Raw genomic sequence first — 15,387 nt, 5'->3', positions numbered from 1 at the left:
CCAGGTAGTTGGTATTAAAAGTCGGCCGATTCCTTTATTACTGCAGTCATGAATATTTTAAATGTCAAAACAAATGACCACCCAGTGTCAGCGTTATTCACTCCTTTTATTTTGATATGTCTGGAATGTAATTTCACTTACAAGTATAAAGTCATTTACCGTTACAGCTGAACATTTAATACAAAGCTCAGGACAAGTCAAAAATATCTAGACCCATGAAACGCATCAAATTACAGTAAGAACATATTTTTTGCATTGTTGTATGAAAATGAAACACAAAAACTAAAATCTAATTACTAGATGAACTGTCGAAAAGTCACTTATGAAAATAAGGCTGAACAGCGCCAGTGATATTGTGACAATGAAGAAAGCTTAAATCGATAACAGTAACAAACCGATTTCCCATCAGGTTTTGATCTGACAGGAAATTAATTGGAAAATAAAAGAACTGTTGAATAAACAACATAGACAACCAGTGATTGTTGATGTTCATGTAGAAATATCTGACCAGCGCTGGTTGCAAATTGTTCAAGAATTGAAAACAGTACTACAGTAACAGTACTACAGTAACAGTACTACAGTAACAGTAGCAATACTACAGTACAACAGTACTACAGTTACAGCATTACAGTTACAGCATTACAGTAACAGCATTACAGTAACAGCATTACAGTAGCAGTTAACAGGCTCATTTTGTGGAAGAAAAAGCATTTCATCTGAGCTGCTTGTGCATCATGGCAGCGAGCACAACAGATAAGTATTAGCATGTGTGCCAGCATTATGTTTAAAATAGGCCTGTGTGATAGAAGTAATAAAAAAAGACAAATGAGTAAATACAAACATTAATATGCTGCCATAAACCCACTGCTACTACAGTTACTACATAAATGTAGAAACTGTAATAAAATAAAACCATAAATCTGTTCATATTGTTCCTCTTTTGTTTTCTGTATGAGAAAAATCAACATTACAATTTCCATTTTAAACATTGTTAGTGTCACATGATATGTTCCCTCAAAACTGAAATTATTTGTTAGCTCCGCTAAAGGTCCACCATGAAAACAAACAAACAGTGAATGTGAGTGATACATTATTTTGCAAACAAAATTAAAATTGAAAATCCCTTCAAAACGGTACTTTTGCAGTAAATAACTTCGATCAAAGGATTATTGAATATATATGTGTGAAAGTACTGCGTGCAAAAGTACTAATAATGACACACAAGTCGTGTTCAGTTTGGAAATCAATATACATTCTTCTTAGGTGCTCATGCAAACTAACTCAAATGAGGTGAAAGGGTCTATTCTTGCCTCAAGCATAAAAAAGAACATGTAACATTGTAAAAAATAAACAGTAAAAATTGCGATTAAATTGTGTAAAAGTGTATACAGCAATCATCCAATCATCCAAAGAGACTAATTTCAGCAAGTTTCACTGCAAATGTGCAAACATACAGTATTACCATGCAGAACACAGCCTGCAGCAGGTCAGCTGATTGTTTCTCACTGACGTGTTTGGTTATAAAGGGAATGTTGTTTCTAATGTAATCGGACAAACATTTATGCCACAATACAAGCTTTAAAAGTGCAAATGCAGCTGAATTAATTTCCCTAAAGTCAAAATAAAAAAACAGGATAAAGAGCTGTATATGAAAGATTAAAAAAATAAATGTTTAGGTCAATAGATGGCATTTTCCCTTACTTAAAAAAATTCTGCTTTTGATTCATTGCTTCCTATCTTATCTTCCCAAGACTGATCAAACGTGTCCCTCAAACAGACGAAATATCTTTAAATGCAGTGAACAGCAGTTGAATGTCTGAAATCTTCAGACTGCATAAAGTCCAGACTTATAATATGTAGTAATAATTGGAGCCAAAACAGCAACAGCCCAAATAGCTCTCTGTGTTTTGTCTACAGGTAAATCCTGGCAGCTGTTAGTATACAAACCACCTTTCTTAAAAAGATTACCAAAGAGGTAAATGGTCGAAGCAGCATGGAGTATTTTACATGTCTATCCACGTATTTAAAAAGGTTAAGACATTAAAAGAAATGATTGGCAATTAACATAAAGTAGTCATTAATGGAGTTTGAGCTAGTAAGCCATCTGGATCCTGAGTTCCTTTGTTGTGAATTTAAACCTGAAACTTACTACAGTGTGTTACAATTAGGGCTGCAACTAACCATCATTATCACTTAAGCTGCCGATTATTTCCTAATTTCATTTGTTATAAAATCACAATTTCCCAGAGTCAAAAGTGGTCTTTAAATTCTTTCGTTGGATATATTTTAACATATATGATGAAGAGAGGCAGCAAATCCTCAGATTTAAGAAGCTGAAACCAGAATTTATTTTGGCATTTTCTTCTAGGCACAAAAAAATATTTTTTGATTGATTTTCTTTCGATCAACTATTTGATTAATCAGCTGCTATTTGGAGCTCTAATTACAGCTCTAAATGTTACTGTTGGCCTTTAAGTTTTTCAAAAACATAAAAATATCAGATGTGTGTAAACTGCAAATCAAAGAGCTTCTGAATTACACCAAATGATCAATAATTAAATTTTTCCCAGTAGTAGATAAAACAGATTAATTAAGACACAACACAAGCGTCTGGGTTTTTGGGGTCTTGGGTCTCGCCGTCAGTCACCTGGCAGTTGTTGGTCGAACTTTTCTCTTTCTCTGAATCGTGCAGCAACTCCAAAGGATCCGCTCCATCCGGAAACATCCTTTCCTGCTCTGGAGTGTCTGCAGACGCATCCTCGTAGGCACTTATGCTGTCTGAGTCGTTCCTCTCTGGAGAAGGATCTCGTTCCTCCTCAACACCGTTTTCGCAAGGCCTCAGCAGGACCCCGTCTTCAGAGATGGGGTTGTCCAGGGCGAGAGAGGGCAGGTGGATCAGGGGCTTACTGACCATCTTCCGCAGCTTCGTCAGGAGGCTTCCTTTATCCCCCGCCTCCTCACCCTGTCCCACTTCCTCTGACGCTCTACCTTGGCTTTCACTGGTGTCTTCACACAGCGACGAGTCTTTGTCTTCTCTGTGTGCGGCTGTCAGCAATTCTTGGTGTTCTTGTCTCGTTACCTCATCCACACTTCCGTGTGTACTCGCTGGAGCGGACGGTTTGTTATTGCTCTCCTGCAGAGAGAAATGTAATTGTCAATAAGAAAATTAACATTAAACAAACTATAGTTGCTTAGTTATTTTGTTATTATTTTGTTTAAAGTTGCCAGATTTGTGAATGTAAAGCCATCGCTACCAATACGGAAGCAAAAACAATCCATGAGAATGTTTGTTTATAAGCAACTGAATAGATGATTTTGAAATTGAATCACTAATAAATACTTAATGTTGAACATTAAACATCGCTCAATTTATGATACTGCAATATTTATTATGCGTCAATTCCCCTCATCGACTGATAGAACTTAACCAACAGAACAGAAATTGATTGATTGATTGATTGATTGATTGATTGATTGATTGCCCAAAAGTTCAAGTTTGAATATTGGTATTTTGGAAACTTTTTTTCATTAATTCATCATTCATTCATTTATTTATTAATCATTAAATGTCATACTTTAAAGCTTTGAAGTGCTTATGAATTTAATCCATATGGCTTTTCTTTACCTCTATACTCGGCTCAACTACTTCTGTGAGGCAAGATTTATAAATGCTGAATGAACTGCTCTGAGTTTGTTAGACATTATTTCCCAGGGAATACGCCATTGAACATCTCATTTCACAGTAAATATCATTTGTTTATGTGCAAATTCAATACTGTATGTCCATTATTTCCAATGAACAAACTAAAAAATAAAAAAAATACACCATGAGCAACTGAGTATAACATTACAGCACATTATGTACTGTCATAGCAAGTAATATAGTTACTTATTAGAATAACTCGGCACAGAAACAATAGCTTAGATATCAAGAAAAAACAAATCATGCACCATCTCCATTATTCACATTCAATAAGAAGTGATCACACTCCTGACAAACTGTTATATCACAGGCTTTATGTCACATTTATCCAAAAACCTTGTGCTTCTCGAACGTTGTGTAATGTTCTTCTAAATGTCACATACCTCTTTTAATCTCTCCACCTCTTGCATCAGAGAGCTGACCATGCTCTCCAGTTTCTTCTTGGCCTCCCTCTCTCGTTCCAGCTCCTACAAGTGCAGAAGCGTTAATGAGAGGACCGGCAGCTTGTTAGTGTCATATTTTATTACGAGGAACAAAAATAAAACTTCTCATCAAAATGATGAAGACTAAAACGTGTCTAATACGTGGCTGAAGTGGGGTGTTTATGTGGCCTCAACGTACCAAACTAGCCTGTCCAGCTTCCCTCTGGGCCTCAGCCAGGAGCTCCTCTACACCCTCCAGCGTGTCCTGCAGGACGTCCACCTGGAACAACAGAGCCTCTCGCTCGACCTCCAGCCCACGCAGCTCCTGCACCACCTCGTCATAGCTTGCCTGCAGCTCCAGCTACATCACAAACACAGTTACAAATCAGCGTGGGCAACTTTAGAGCAACGCATGCCAGTCAGTGGGTGGGAAGTGTTTAGCAAGCTTTCAGAGGCATCAGTGGGAGGCCTCATCTGGAAGCATGACAGCCCCTCCATATGTAAAAGGAATATGTATCCCTGTAGTCTATTAGACGTGACAGGACTGTGAAAAAGACTTTACATTGTAACAGCGTCATCATTAGAGGAAGAAGAGGAAGCTCACTATTTCTGGGAGTCCCATGAAGAGGTCCTGGTCAGATTGCTGAAAAGAAACAAAAAACATCAACAATTATAGCATTAAATATTATCATAGAGTTAGTTCACAAAATAAATAAATCATTATGTTAGTAAGTGAACTGAAGGAGTCCATTGTGTTTAGACAGGGTCAGTTAGTTGTTGTGACCTACAGTCTGTCTGAAGAGCACCAACACTTCACCTGGTTGACCCTTTGTTTTTACTTTATTTTCATGTCCTCTTAATCTTCTAGCGTCACCAGCTCTGACGAGTCTCAGACTTTGTACAGTGAAATCTCAGCTTATCTAAATACTGTAATATAGAGGCACCGTGTTCGAAACAGCTCTCAAAACACAATATGTGATTCAGTATGATAGAAACATTTGCAGTGTCAATATAGCCGACATTCGTAGGTCGTATTCTATCAGATAATAGAAAACGAATGGGTCACAGAATTTAGTTCAACACTGGCTTATGAAGATTTATTTGCATCAGACTCGTTGCCTTTTTAACCTCCGTAGTGTCAAATTTACACAACACAACAGAAATTAGTGCCAGACAGAGATAGCATTATGTTTTCAAAGATACACAGCTTTTGATTTAACATGCTGACAGGAACACACTTTTCCCCCCCCACCAAGTTGATTAAATGTAAGTTTAGATTTTCTGTAAATAAACTCTTTGTGACAGAAGACACCAAACACACATGATATTGATATACAGCTGTATCTCAAGTTCATGTATCTCAAGTGCAGTGGTGGAAGATGTTTCAATACAACAATCTAAAAATACTCACTTTAACACAAGTTAAAGTTCAAATTTGTCCTCATATAACTGATATATTATTATATGTGACATTTTTATAACTAGTGGTCCCTCCAAAAGGACCAGATGATTAATCTGAGGGGCTAAAATGACTAATGAGTTCTCTTATGTTTGCTTTTTGTTAAATATTGGATAATGTGACCTCCTTGATCTCACATTTATTCAAACAAACATCTTAACCATGACAAGGGGCCCCAGCTAGAGACTGCTGTTTGCTAAGTAGAGTCACAAAGAAAAAAAGATTAGAAATCACTGTGTATTATGTAACAACATTATAGGCCTATTATTAGGGCTGCACAATTAATCAAAATATTACTGAAATATGGCCAAGTGCAATATGCAAATCGCAGATGCTGCCATTTTATGAAAAAAAACAGTATTATAATGTATTATTATAAAAGTACTGTAGCTCTGAAGAGATGCTCTGAGCTCCAGATTTAATAAAACAGTCACATCATCATGATTCTTATATTTGTTGGCACTGAAAATATAAATGTATAATGTAAGAATCACAAACCATATCGCAATACCTGTGAATAATAACCACAATATGATGTTTTAACCATATCATGCAGCCCTACTTATAATCTGACCAGTTAAATGTTAGTTATTGGGGTAAAACGTACAACATTTCCTTCTGAAAAGCGGTGGAGCAGGAGGAGAAAATAGCACTTTGGTATTACTGCTCCTGTGTTATCATTACATTGCAATGACACTGGCCCATGAGACACACAATCTGGAGATACTCGGGTGTGATTAGGCCAGATGTTTGGCCCCTGGCTCCTGTTATCTGGCTCCTACCTGAGTGTCACTGCTCTTCTTCAGGGCGCCTGCTCGGCTGTCGCTTCGTGTCAGACGCCTGGACGAGGTCTCGGTCTGATAGGGAGAAACAAACACACACACACACACACACACACACACACATCAGGTGGAGCCTCTCATCATCGCACACACCGTCGGAGCACAAACACAACAAGCTAATAGCTAAAAATAAATAAAAAGGGGAAGTGAGGTGAAGCTCCGGGGCCTGACCATGAAGCAGACTGCTCCTGAGAGCCGTAGATCCACCTGTAACCGTGAACAACCCCGACGGCTACATTTTATAGTATTTTAGTGTTTTTAAAACCCCCTGAACTGTGAAGTGTATCCCTGGCGTTAGCTGTAGCTCTCTCTCTCAGTCAGTGTCCTCAGTCAGTCAGCAGGCAGTGATTGCTCACCTCTTTAATAATGCTGCGGAGAGACTCGTCCTCGCTCAGTCCTCGAGATAACGTCCGTTTCCTCGGCGAACCGTCCAGAGTGACTGAATGCATTTTATCTTCTTCTTTTAATGTTTTATATGAACTCTTTGTTTTACGTAACAGACACCTCCGAGCTCCCTGGGTTGAAGTGCTGTTTGGTCGCCTACGCAGAAACTCAGTGTGAACTGCCGACGCCCAGGCCGTGATCTACGGAAAGCCGCGGGGACCAAACTGTCTCTTTAACACCGCCCTCCCTCCGCCCACACTCACAGAGGAGGCAAAGATCAGCCCTTCGCAGTCACTTCTGAAACCGTGGAGAGTTATAAATAAATGGCTTCGTGTTTGTTTTGTAGTTCAGATGAGCTTCGTGGAGCTGATGAAACCTTCAGGTGAGCTCCGTGTGTGTAATGTGTGGACACATTAAGTAGAAAACTATTTACTGCACTTAATTGCAAAATACAATCACATTATAATCTCTAAAATGTTTGTGTGTGTGCAGAATTATTTCCTATTTGATGTATTTATGGACAATATGACAACTGGGGTTTCATCATATAGTTTCAAAGAATGTAAATGTTTTTCTATTAATTGTTTTATTAAGCGTAAGAAATGTTACACAGATACATTAAGCAACTGTGCCTATAATTTAATTAACAGCATATACAATACAAAAATGAGTTTGAACTTTTTTAAACATAATATTAAATGGTCCACAATGTACATTATCTCACATCCTTCTTTATTTCTAACCCTAACATCAAGGTGGATACAACTGTCAATTTAATGGACTTTAATCATATGATGAAGCATTTTACAGTTGTCTCTCTTTCTTCCATAACATCACTCCCAGAACCAGTGAGACTGCTGAAACACTGTCGGACTTTATTGATAATCATAAAAGCCCTGCATCAAAGGGATTGATCGAGACTGTGGTGAGTATTTGGTCCCATATTCATACATCCACAGAGACAGACTTCCAATCGGTGCTTTAATACAGATCTACAGTGAGTATGTGCATTAAACACTCAGAGCAACACTCATTATCATGATACAGTCTGATATAGTTTGATTGAGGGTTCATATATAAGCACATGAGCAGCTGTAAATAACAAAGCAGTGTCTGCATCTGTTCAGCAGACACACAGTATTTGATTCTTCAAAGCAAATTGAGACAAAACTGGTAACACTGCATTAAGTTCATTAACATAATACACAAAAACATGAGCGTTTATTTTCATGGTGTGGACGAGGTTCTCTGGTCTGTCTCTGGATTTCCTGCCTGCAGCTACAATTTTGGGAAATAAACATATTCCCTTTCTTACTAAGATTTAGATAAGAAGACAGATACCACTCTTATGTCCACTCACTAAATACAAAGCTACAGCCATTAGCTGGTTAGCTTAGCATAAAGACTGGAAACAAAGTAAGTAACAAAATCTTCCTCTAAAACTCTGAATATATAAACTGTATATCTTTGGAGAGAACCCTGCTAGCTGTTTCCCCCTGTTTCCAGTCTTTATGCTAAGCTAAGCTAACTGTCGTCTGGCTCCGGCCATATTTATCCTCTCATCTAACTCTCAGCAAGAAAGTATTAAACTAATAAAGTGGTTGGTGCTGCTTACACTGGCCTCCAGTAATGATAATGACTGCTGTGCTCAACATCGTTATTTCTAGTATGTGATATGTACATTTTTATATATATTTATATCAGTAGTTTGAGCTTCAGTACTTAAGTTTGGTGCATTGGACCGAGGTTGTTGCAGTTGCAAATGTGAATTGATTGTTGTTGTTTAATAACAGGCACCCAGAGGGCTCCGTCCTTCAATTAACTGCCACAATCTTACCTGGAAAAGGAGTAAAAGAAACAGCACACATAAAAACTAATAACAGGATCTGTTGTGCAGCTGTGTTTTCCTCCAGCAGAGGACACTAGTGGGTCAGTGATGAGTTCACTGAGAGCAGCCAACTCATTGTTTGTACATGAAGAAATCTGCTCCAGAAATATCACAACTTTTATTAATCACACAGTTATAAATACAGTAACTGTTTATGGTTTGTAGGTGAACTACATTTCGATCAGACGTTTTTAAAGATACTGTGGGTGTGAAGATTAAATGTGACACACAGAAGGCTTCAAATGTATACAATGTACATGTGTGTGTTTTATAAAGCTTTACTAACTACAGTAATTAGTATAAATGAAATATAAAGTAGGCCTATGTACATTATAAAGTCTTTATACACAATAATAGAGAGTATGTAGACCTGCTGCTACGACTTCAATCATCTGTTAATATAGGTTATAAAACATCATTATTTTATTATTACCATAGGATGCAACCTTTGTAAAACAACATTTTGTGCATTTATGAGCATATGATTTTAAATTAGAAGGTCAGTTTTTACTTTACTGGTTCACACAGACACTTTGGCTCAGTTTGCATCGGACAAGCTGGAGAAACTTCAAAATAATCAGCATCTAACAGCTGGTGTGTCTTCATTCCTCATTCATGTGTATCTTGTTTAAAACGCACCATAGATATTTAGATGTGTGTGTGATTTCAGGAGATGATGGAGCACTGATGAATCCATAAAGGGTTTTTGTTTTTTTTTCAGTTTTACACCATAATAAACCATTTATAACAACAGGCGCGGCAAGCCATAGTTTATGTCATCATCATAATAACCTAATTGGGCTATATCTTTAATGTGAGACATTGTTTGTGCACTGTAAAAACATTTATACTCTCATAACAGTGCGCGCACCCTCCCTTCGCTCTGTCCCTCTTGACTTGGTGACAGACCTAAAAGCCTTTTGTTGCAATCTTAGCCAATGGAGACGGATTACGACACCGGGCAGCTGAGATATATAAAGAGCCCCTTTTTGACCGCACTTGCACATTTTTCAGTGACACTTCTGAACGTTCACACACCTCCATGGACTTAATTGTACAGAAGACCCCAAAACAACCAATATACTACATGTGAGCGGACTATGCATTCATCAGACAGATAATTTGTTCACTTTCAATCAAAACAGCCTGCACCGAGACACACTGGAACGTACTTTTTCTTTTTTTTTATTTATTGCAAAATCTCCTGCTGCTGCTGCAAAAAAGGCAACTTCGGGGTGATCGTATTGGATTAGACGCATGTCACTGATTCCCTGCCTTTTGTAGGATAAGGCAAGGAGCGGCGCACATCCAAGAGAGGGGATATAACGGGATAACGCGAGTCAAAGGACAAGAAAAAGAAAGAAAAAAAGTTGCATTGCCTTGTGTCCACGTATCGTCATGCCGAGGTACAACTTCTTACTGTGCTTGATGGTGCTCATCTCCCTGGGACAGTCGGGGAGCGATGAGCCCAATCTGCTGCTGCCTTCTGCCAGCGAGACGCCCACGGATGCCGGGCTGTCCCTGCTGGACGAGGACGCCGGTTCCCACGAGTGCTCCGCCTGTGTTTGGAGGGAGCAGAGCAAAGTGCTGAGACTGGAGACCATCAAGTCCCAGATCCTGAGCAAGCTGCGTCTGAAGCAGGCTCCCAACATCAGCCGGGAGGTGGTCAATCAGCTGCTGCCCAAGGCGCCTCCGCTCCAGCAGCTCCTGGACCATCACGACTTCCAGGGAGACGCGTCGTCCCAGGATGAGTTTATGGAGGAGGATGAGTACCACGCCACCACGGAGTCCGTGATCACCATGGCCTCTGAGCGTGAGTAATAGTTTACAACCCAACAATATTGTCTCCAAATGCGTCATGCGCGTAATTGCGGAGCAGATAGGTTCAAGTGACTCAGGCCTGCTGCGAGGACAGTGGAGCCGCTGAGGCTCATTCAAGTCAGTGACCTAACCTACTTTCTTTTTTCTTTTTTTTGAAAGAGAGATTCAGATTGTGGGTCCACTCTGTGTGTATGAAGCACACTGATAAAATTAGACAAATGTCTCTGGTCAGCTGTGGGCCACGGCTGTCAAAATAGGCTAGGCATTACGCATGAACGTGATAAATCAATAATCAGCAGCATAAATGGCCTTGTCACTCTGAGACAGACAGCTCCAATATGGCCTGATGAACTTTTGTTTTCATTGTAATGATGATGATGATGATGGTGATGATGGAGGGCTGAGTCCTGCTGGAGCAGTGTCTAATGTTTAGCTGCTGAACTCCTCAGTCCACCTGCTGTCATGTCCACACTTTCCCCCTTTCTGATGATTTTGTGTGTGTGTGTGTGAACTATACGCATGACAGACCCGTGTGAATGTCAAGTGCATTATTAATGATAATGCAGCATTTGGTAGGCACTCTCATCACTTTATGTCTTTTTTTCCCTTTTTTTTTTGCATAAAGGGCCCTGAAATCTGGAGTTATGATTACGTAGTGAGGCCCTCTGATTATTGCCCCCCTAACAATTTGCTCGCCCTCTTATAGTTTCCCATAAATCCACAGATAAACCGCAGGCAGGCCCCTTGGAGACATTTTATAAAATTACTGTTGAACCCTGGCAGCTGTGCTCTATCGGTCTTTTATAGGAGGCTCTACCGGTTTCCCTGCTGTTCATCGCAGTGAGAAAAAGTGTGTCCAAAAAGCTGCTATTGTTCCCCTCATGCAGCGGCCCCCCTCGGCCGCACTTGCCTTTTAAATGCGAAGTTTATGGGCGCAGCTCGTTTTTTTTTCACCACGAGTACACAAAGACAGAGAATCACTTAGGGTCGAGGGGAGTGTGTGACCTTTTCCTGGCGAATCGAGGGGTTCAACAACATTTACACACGTAATATATTCTGCACAAGGCGGATAAAACACACTCCAAATAATCAGGGTTTTTTTTTACTCCACCAGTGAACAAAGATAGGCCTGTGTGCAGGAGACTTTGATTTATGTTGTTGCTGCCATTATAATTAAATCATTTATATATAACTATCTATATTATCATTCTTTGTCTATTCACTACTTCTCTAACTTCTCTCTATCTGGGATTTGCATGTTAAAAGAGCCTCAGTTTCTTTTCTCTCATCATTTAGGTTTTTTTTTAAATAATTTGAAATAAACTAGTTGAGGTATATTTTAATATCTTGTAATAACACTTCTTCACCTGTCCTCACAGTCCCACCTGTCTCTGTGATTATAGTAAATCAACCTTCACTTATATATAACCGCAGACTCAAATGTTATCTGAATTCTTATCTCTATCCCTCCTTTTCCACCACTTTTCATTTAACCATTTAACCATTTGTTATTGTAGTTTTTTAATTTCCTTCTGCAAGTATATCTTCTAATATCTCTGGTGTGAGTGATTCAGGGGAACGGTGCACAGCTGATGTCTTATTACAGGTGAATTAAGGAGGCATCATAAAGCATTTGATGTGTCATTTGTCATCCGTTTTGCTTAATGTGGCAGCTTTTTTTAGGACATTTCCTCTAATAATCAATATGTTGGTGCTTTAAGCTCTAATGCTGATCCTTGTCTTCAACGTCTATCTTTCTATTGCCCTGTATTTGTATCACTTGCTCACAAACACACATATAGGATGTATGTGATACATGCTGACAATGAAGCTTCCCTATAATAGCTTGCTGTTAATCCTCTGATGTGCAGAGATCAGTCCTATATTGCATTATTCCCTCTCCACCTGTAAATGCAGACAATTTGAAACAAGGGAAATCAACAACATCCTCAAACTATATTTTTGACTCTTTGCTTCCCATCGTCTGCACAGCCACACTCACACACACACATATACACATATACAAAACAAAACACACCATGCAAAGTGATCTGATACCTTCTCAAGCCAGAAAAAAAGGCATTATGCATGACGCTGACTTAATTGCGTATTTCTAACAGCCTCATACCAGCCAGAGCAGCTAATGACTGACATTACCGCTGTATCTGTCATGTTACAGCACTTCCTCTCTCTCATCTCTTCACGTCAGCTGCAGTTTTTATCATCTGCTCCCACAACACAAAACCTCTCACAAACCATATAACACATAACCCACACACCACACCATTCACAAACCAACACAATATATATATATATTAACACACACACCCCGTTAGCCCCCTCTCTCCTTCCTCCTCTTTTCTCCGGTACTCATGGAAGAGTTGAGAGAATGAGTGCATCTCTTTTGCCTGTGGCGCCTTAGTGATCCCACAGGATTAAAAGTGCATTTTCTGTCTCTCTGATAGAAGAAGGACTTCAAACACTATTCCCTGCGCACCTCAAACCCAATCACCCTTTTCATAGTCGTGCACACTGCCTTTGATGGACCATGTGGGTTCACACAGTACATACTGAACTGGACCTGTGCCAGTGTTGCTTCTTAGTATTCACTCAAGGTACGTGGGTGCCGCAGTGGGGGTTGAGAGGGTCCATGCTTCGTGGTCTCTAATTACTATGAAATTTCATGGAAAAGTACAGCTATTTATATCATAGTGCGGCACTAAAGCATCTCCCTCCATACAGCATGTTGTGTAGGTAACCGCTCCACTCGCTGTTCCTGCAGAAAGAAATGACTCAGTTTGGAGTAGGTTATCAGGGTCATTTTCTAGTGCAGCATCGTGAATGCGCGATGATTTTTATCAACAAATCTATTTGCATTCACATATGAGCTGAACTGTTTTATATATTGATTGATTTGCGTGTGTAATCAAGCACGAGCTTTCAAAGCGTGTATTTTGGAGCTCAGTTTGTTTTGCCTGAGGTGGGGTGAGGATTTGACCCCACTAGTCTCCCATTTGTCACCTGTCCAAGACATTTAGACCAGACCTTCCTCTGCCATCACTGACCTTCTCCTCCTTTCTTTCTCTGTCTCTCTATGGATGTATTGATGCTGATCAACAACTGTTGAATTGAGTTCTCAAGCAATATTAAGTACTAAGAAAAAAAAACCCAAATCTGCCAAAGCACGTCAGGAAAAAGCTTTAAAGAGAAGTGACACATCTGTGGACTAAGAATACTAATGCTTATATCATCTGTTGTTGCACAATAAGTTTATTTAGGTCGTTTGAAAAGCTTATCATATTCTTGATCGTCTTTGCCCTTGAATAAACTTTTGAGTGATTTCGATATTGACCAGTAGCGGAGAATCCAGCAGAGAGCAGCACCCGCTTACCCAAACTTTTATTCTGTGTTTAAATTTTATTTCAGCGAACCGACATTGTCGTCTGTCCAAAACACAGAATATCAGTGGCTATCTGCAAGGAAAAACTCAACATTTGATCACATTTGAAATATTTCTAATGACCACTCAGCTTTTCTTGAAACGTCTCACTATTGTTAAACCATTTTATACCCATTTTTCGTCCTGTCCATTATGATTGTGTGTAGGCTAACATTAGGAAGTGCTATACTGGTATTATTATGTAATCCTGTTAAGATGAGGCCCATTCAGTTCAGGCACAGGCTTACACAACTCTTGACTACATAAAAATGAACATCTACACACATGTATACAGATCTATACAAACTTCCACATGTGTAGACACATAAGGATTCTCTCTCTCTCTCACACACACACACACACACACAAACACAGTCACACACACACTCCAGAGAAAAGTTCTCCTATTGACAAAAAGGGTCACAGAGTTCACAGCTATGTGATATATTGGAAGAGGAGACTATTAACCTCATCGGGTCTCTTTCTTTGGCAGCAAAGACGAACCGGTAGTAACTTGAACACTTATCCCCCACCACACACACACACACAAACGCTCACACACACACTCATCCACTAACCCCTCCCACAAAAAAACAAGTCTTTTATAGTGTTGACCCTATAAAAGGGTCATTTCCTGAAGGTGCAGGAACCATAAAAATTAAGAGGGAGAGCGCTAAAAGGACAGAGCAGCAGAAGTCGGACTGTCTTCAACTCACTGGCCAGTGTTTGCTGGAAGTTGATGACTATGTGAGGTTTTTATAGATTTATTTATTCCATGGAGGTCTCAGTTTGACGATGACACCTGTTCTCCCTGTGTAGTTGCTGGCATCAGTTGAGGGAAAGATAAACTTTGGTGTTGAATTGTTTGGACGCCGGGGGGCATGGCCAGTTTGTTTAAAAAGAAGTAAAAACGTAAGAAAGAAAGGTCTGTAGGACTGTAGAAATTGCACAACATACTGTCAACTTTATGGCTAATAAAATTTCAAAGGGACCAAAGTCTATTAATACAGGGACAAAATTTCCCCAGGACCTCAGGAATCTCACTCCTTACACCCTCCTTCCCCTATTCCCACGCTCCCGTGTACCAGTCCCTGCAGCCGGTCTCTTTCTCTTGGCATTTGGGAATATGTTGCTTTGGAATTTAATGCATGCTTTACCAAAAATACGATACTGAAGAGTTGGGAGAGTGGGTGCATTAATGTCAGTTTGGAGGCACAGCTCCTCCTTTTCGTCTACATATTAAAAGAAAAAGACGATCTCTGCTTTCACTGCTTGTGAGCACTGGTGAGCTCTTCGTTGCTTCTTTAAAGGATTTCAAAGAGTGTGATCGAGTTAGGTGCACCGTGGCTCATGCTGGGAGGGGGGGGTAGGGGGGTGAGTCCGCTGGGAGTGAAGCAGCCCAGTCCTATCCTAAAGGGACAGAAATCAT

The 15,387-nt window shown here is 39.7% G+C and overlaps 2 protein-coding genes across 2 annotated transcripts in view; one reads left to right on the top strand and one right to left on the bottom strand.

Annotated features, from left to right (window-relative positions):
• Positions 1-87: 87 nt before the first annotated feature.
• On the bottom strand, positions 88-7,006 carry si:ch1073-456m8.1 (leucine-rich repeat flightless-interacting protein 2). Its single transcript, XM_035662620.1, has 6 exons — positions 6,783-7,006; positions 6,367-6,441; positions 4,730-4,768; positions 4,325-4,486; positions 4,087-4,170; positions 88-3,133 (listed from the first exon to the last, which is right to left on the bottom strand). The coding sequence occupies exons 1-6, from the start codon at positions 6,873-6,875 to the stop codon at positions 2,591-2,593; spliced, it is 996 nt and encodes a 331-aa protein (XP_035518513.1). The 5' UTR covers positions 6,876-7,006; the 3' UTR covers positions 88-2,590.
• LOC118328726 (growth/differentiation factor 11-like) overlaps positions 7,002-15,387 on the top strand; it is a 27,758-nt gene continuing 19,372 nt past the window's right edge. The window contains exons 1-3 of the mRNA XM_035662616.1: positions 7,002-7,192; positions 7,654-7,735; positions 9,983-10,511. Coding sequence (XP_035518509.1) covers positions 10,097-10,511 — 415 coding nt within the window. The 5' untranslated portion in view covers positions 7,002-7,192; positions 7,654-7,735; positions 9,983-10,096. The remainder of the gene's footprint in view (positions 7,193-7,653; positions 7,736-9,982; positions 10,512-15,387) is intronic.

The sequence above is a fragment of the Morone saxatilis genome, unplaced genomic scaffold (genome assembly GCF_004916995.1).
Source record: "Morone saxatilis isolate NCDOM2014 unplaced genomic scaffold, NCSU_SB_2.0 Contig18, whole genome shotgun sequence".
NCBI lineage: Eukaryota > Metazoa > Chordata > Actinopteri > Moronidae > Morone > Morone saxatilis.
The sequence above is the reverse complement of the archived record's forward strand: the minus strand, read 5'-3'. Positions and strand labels throughout refer to the sequence as shown.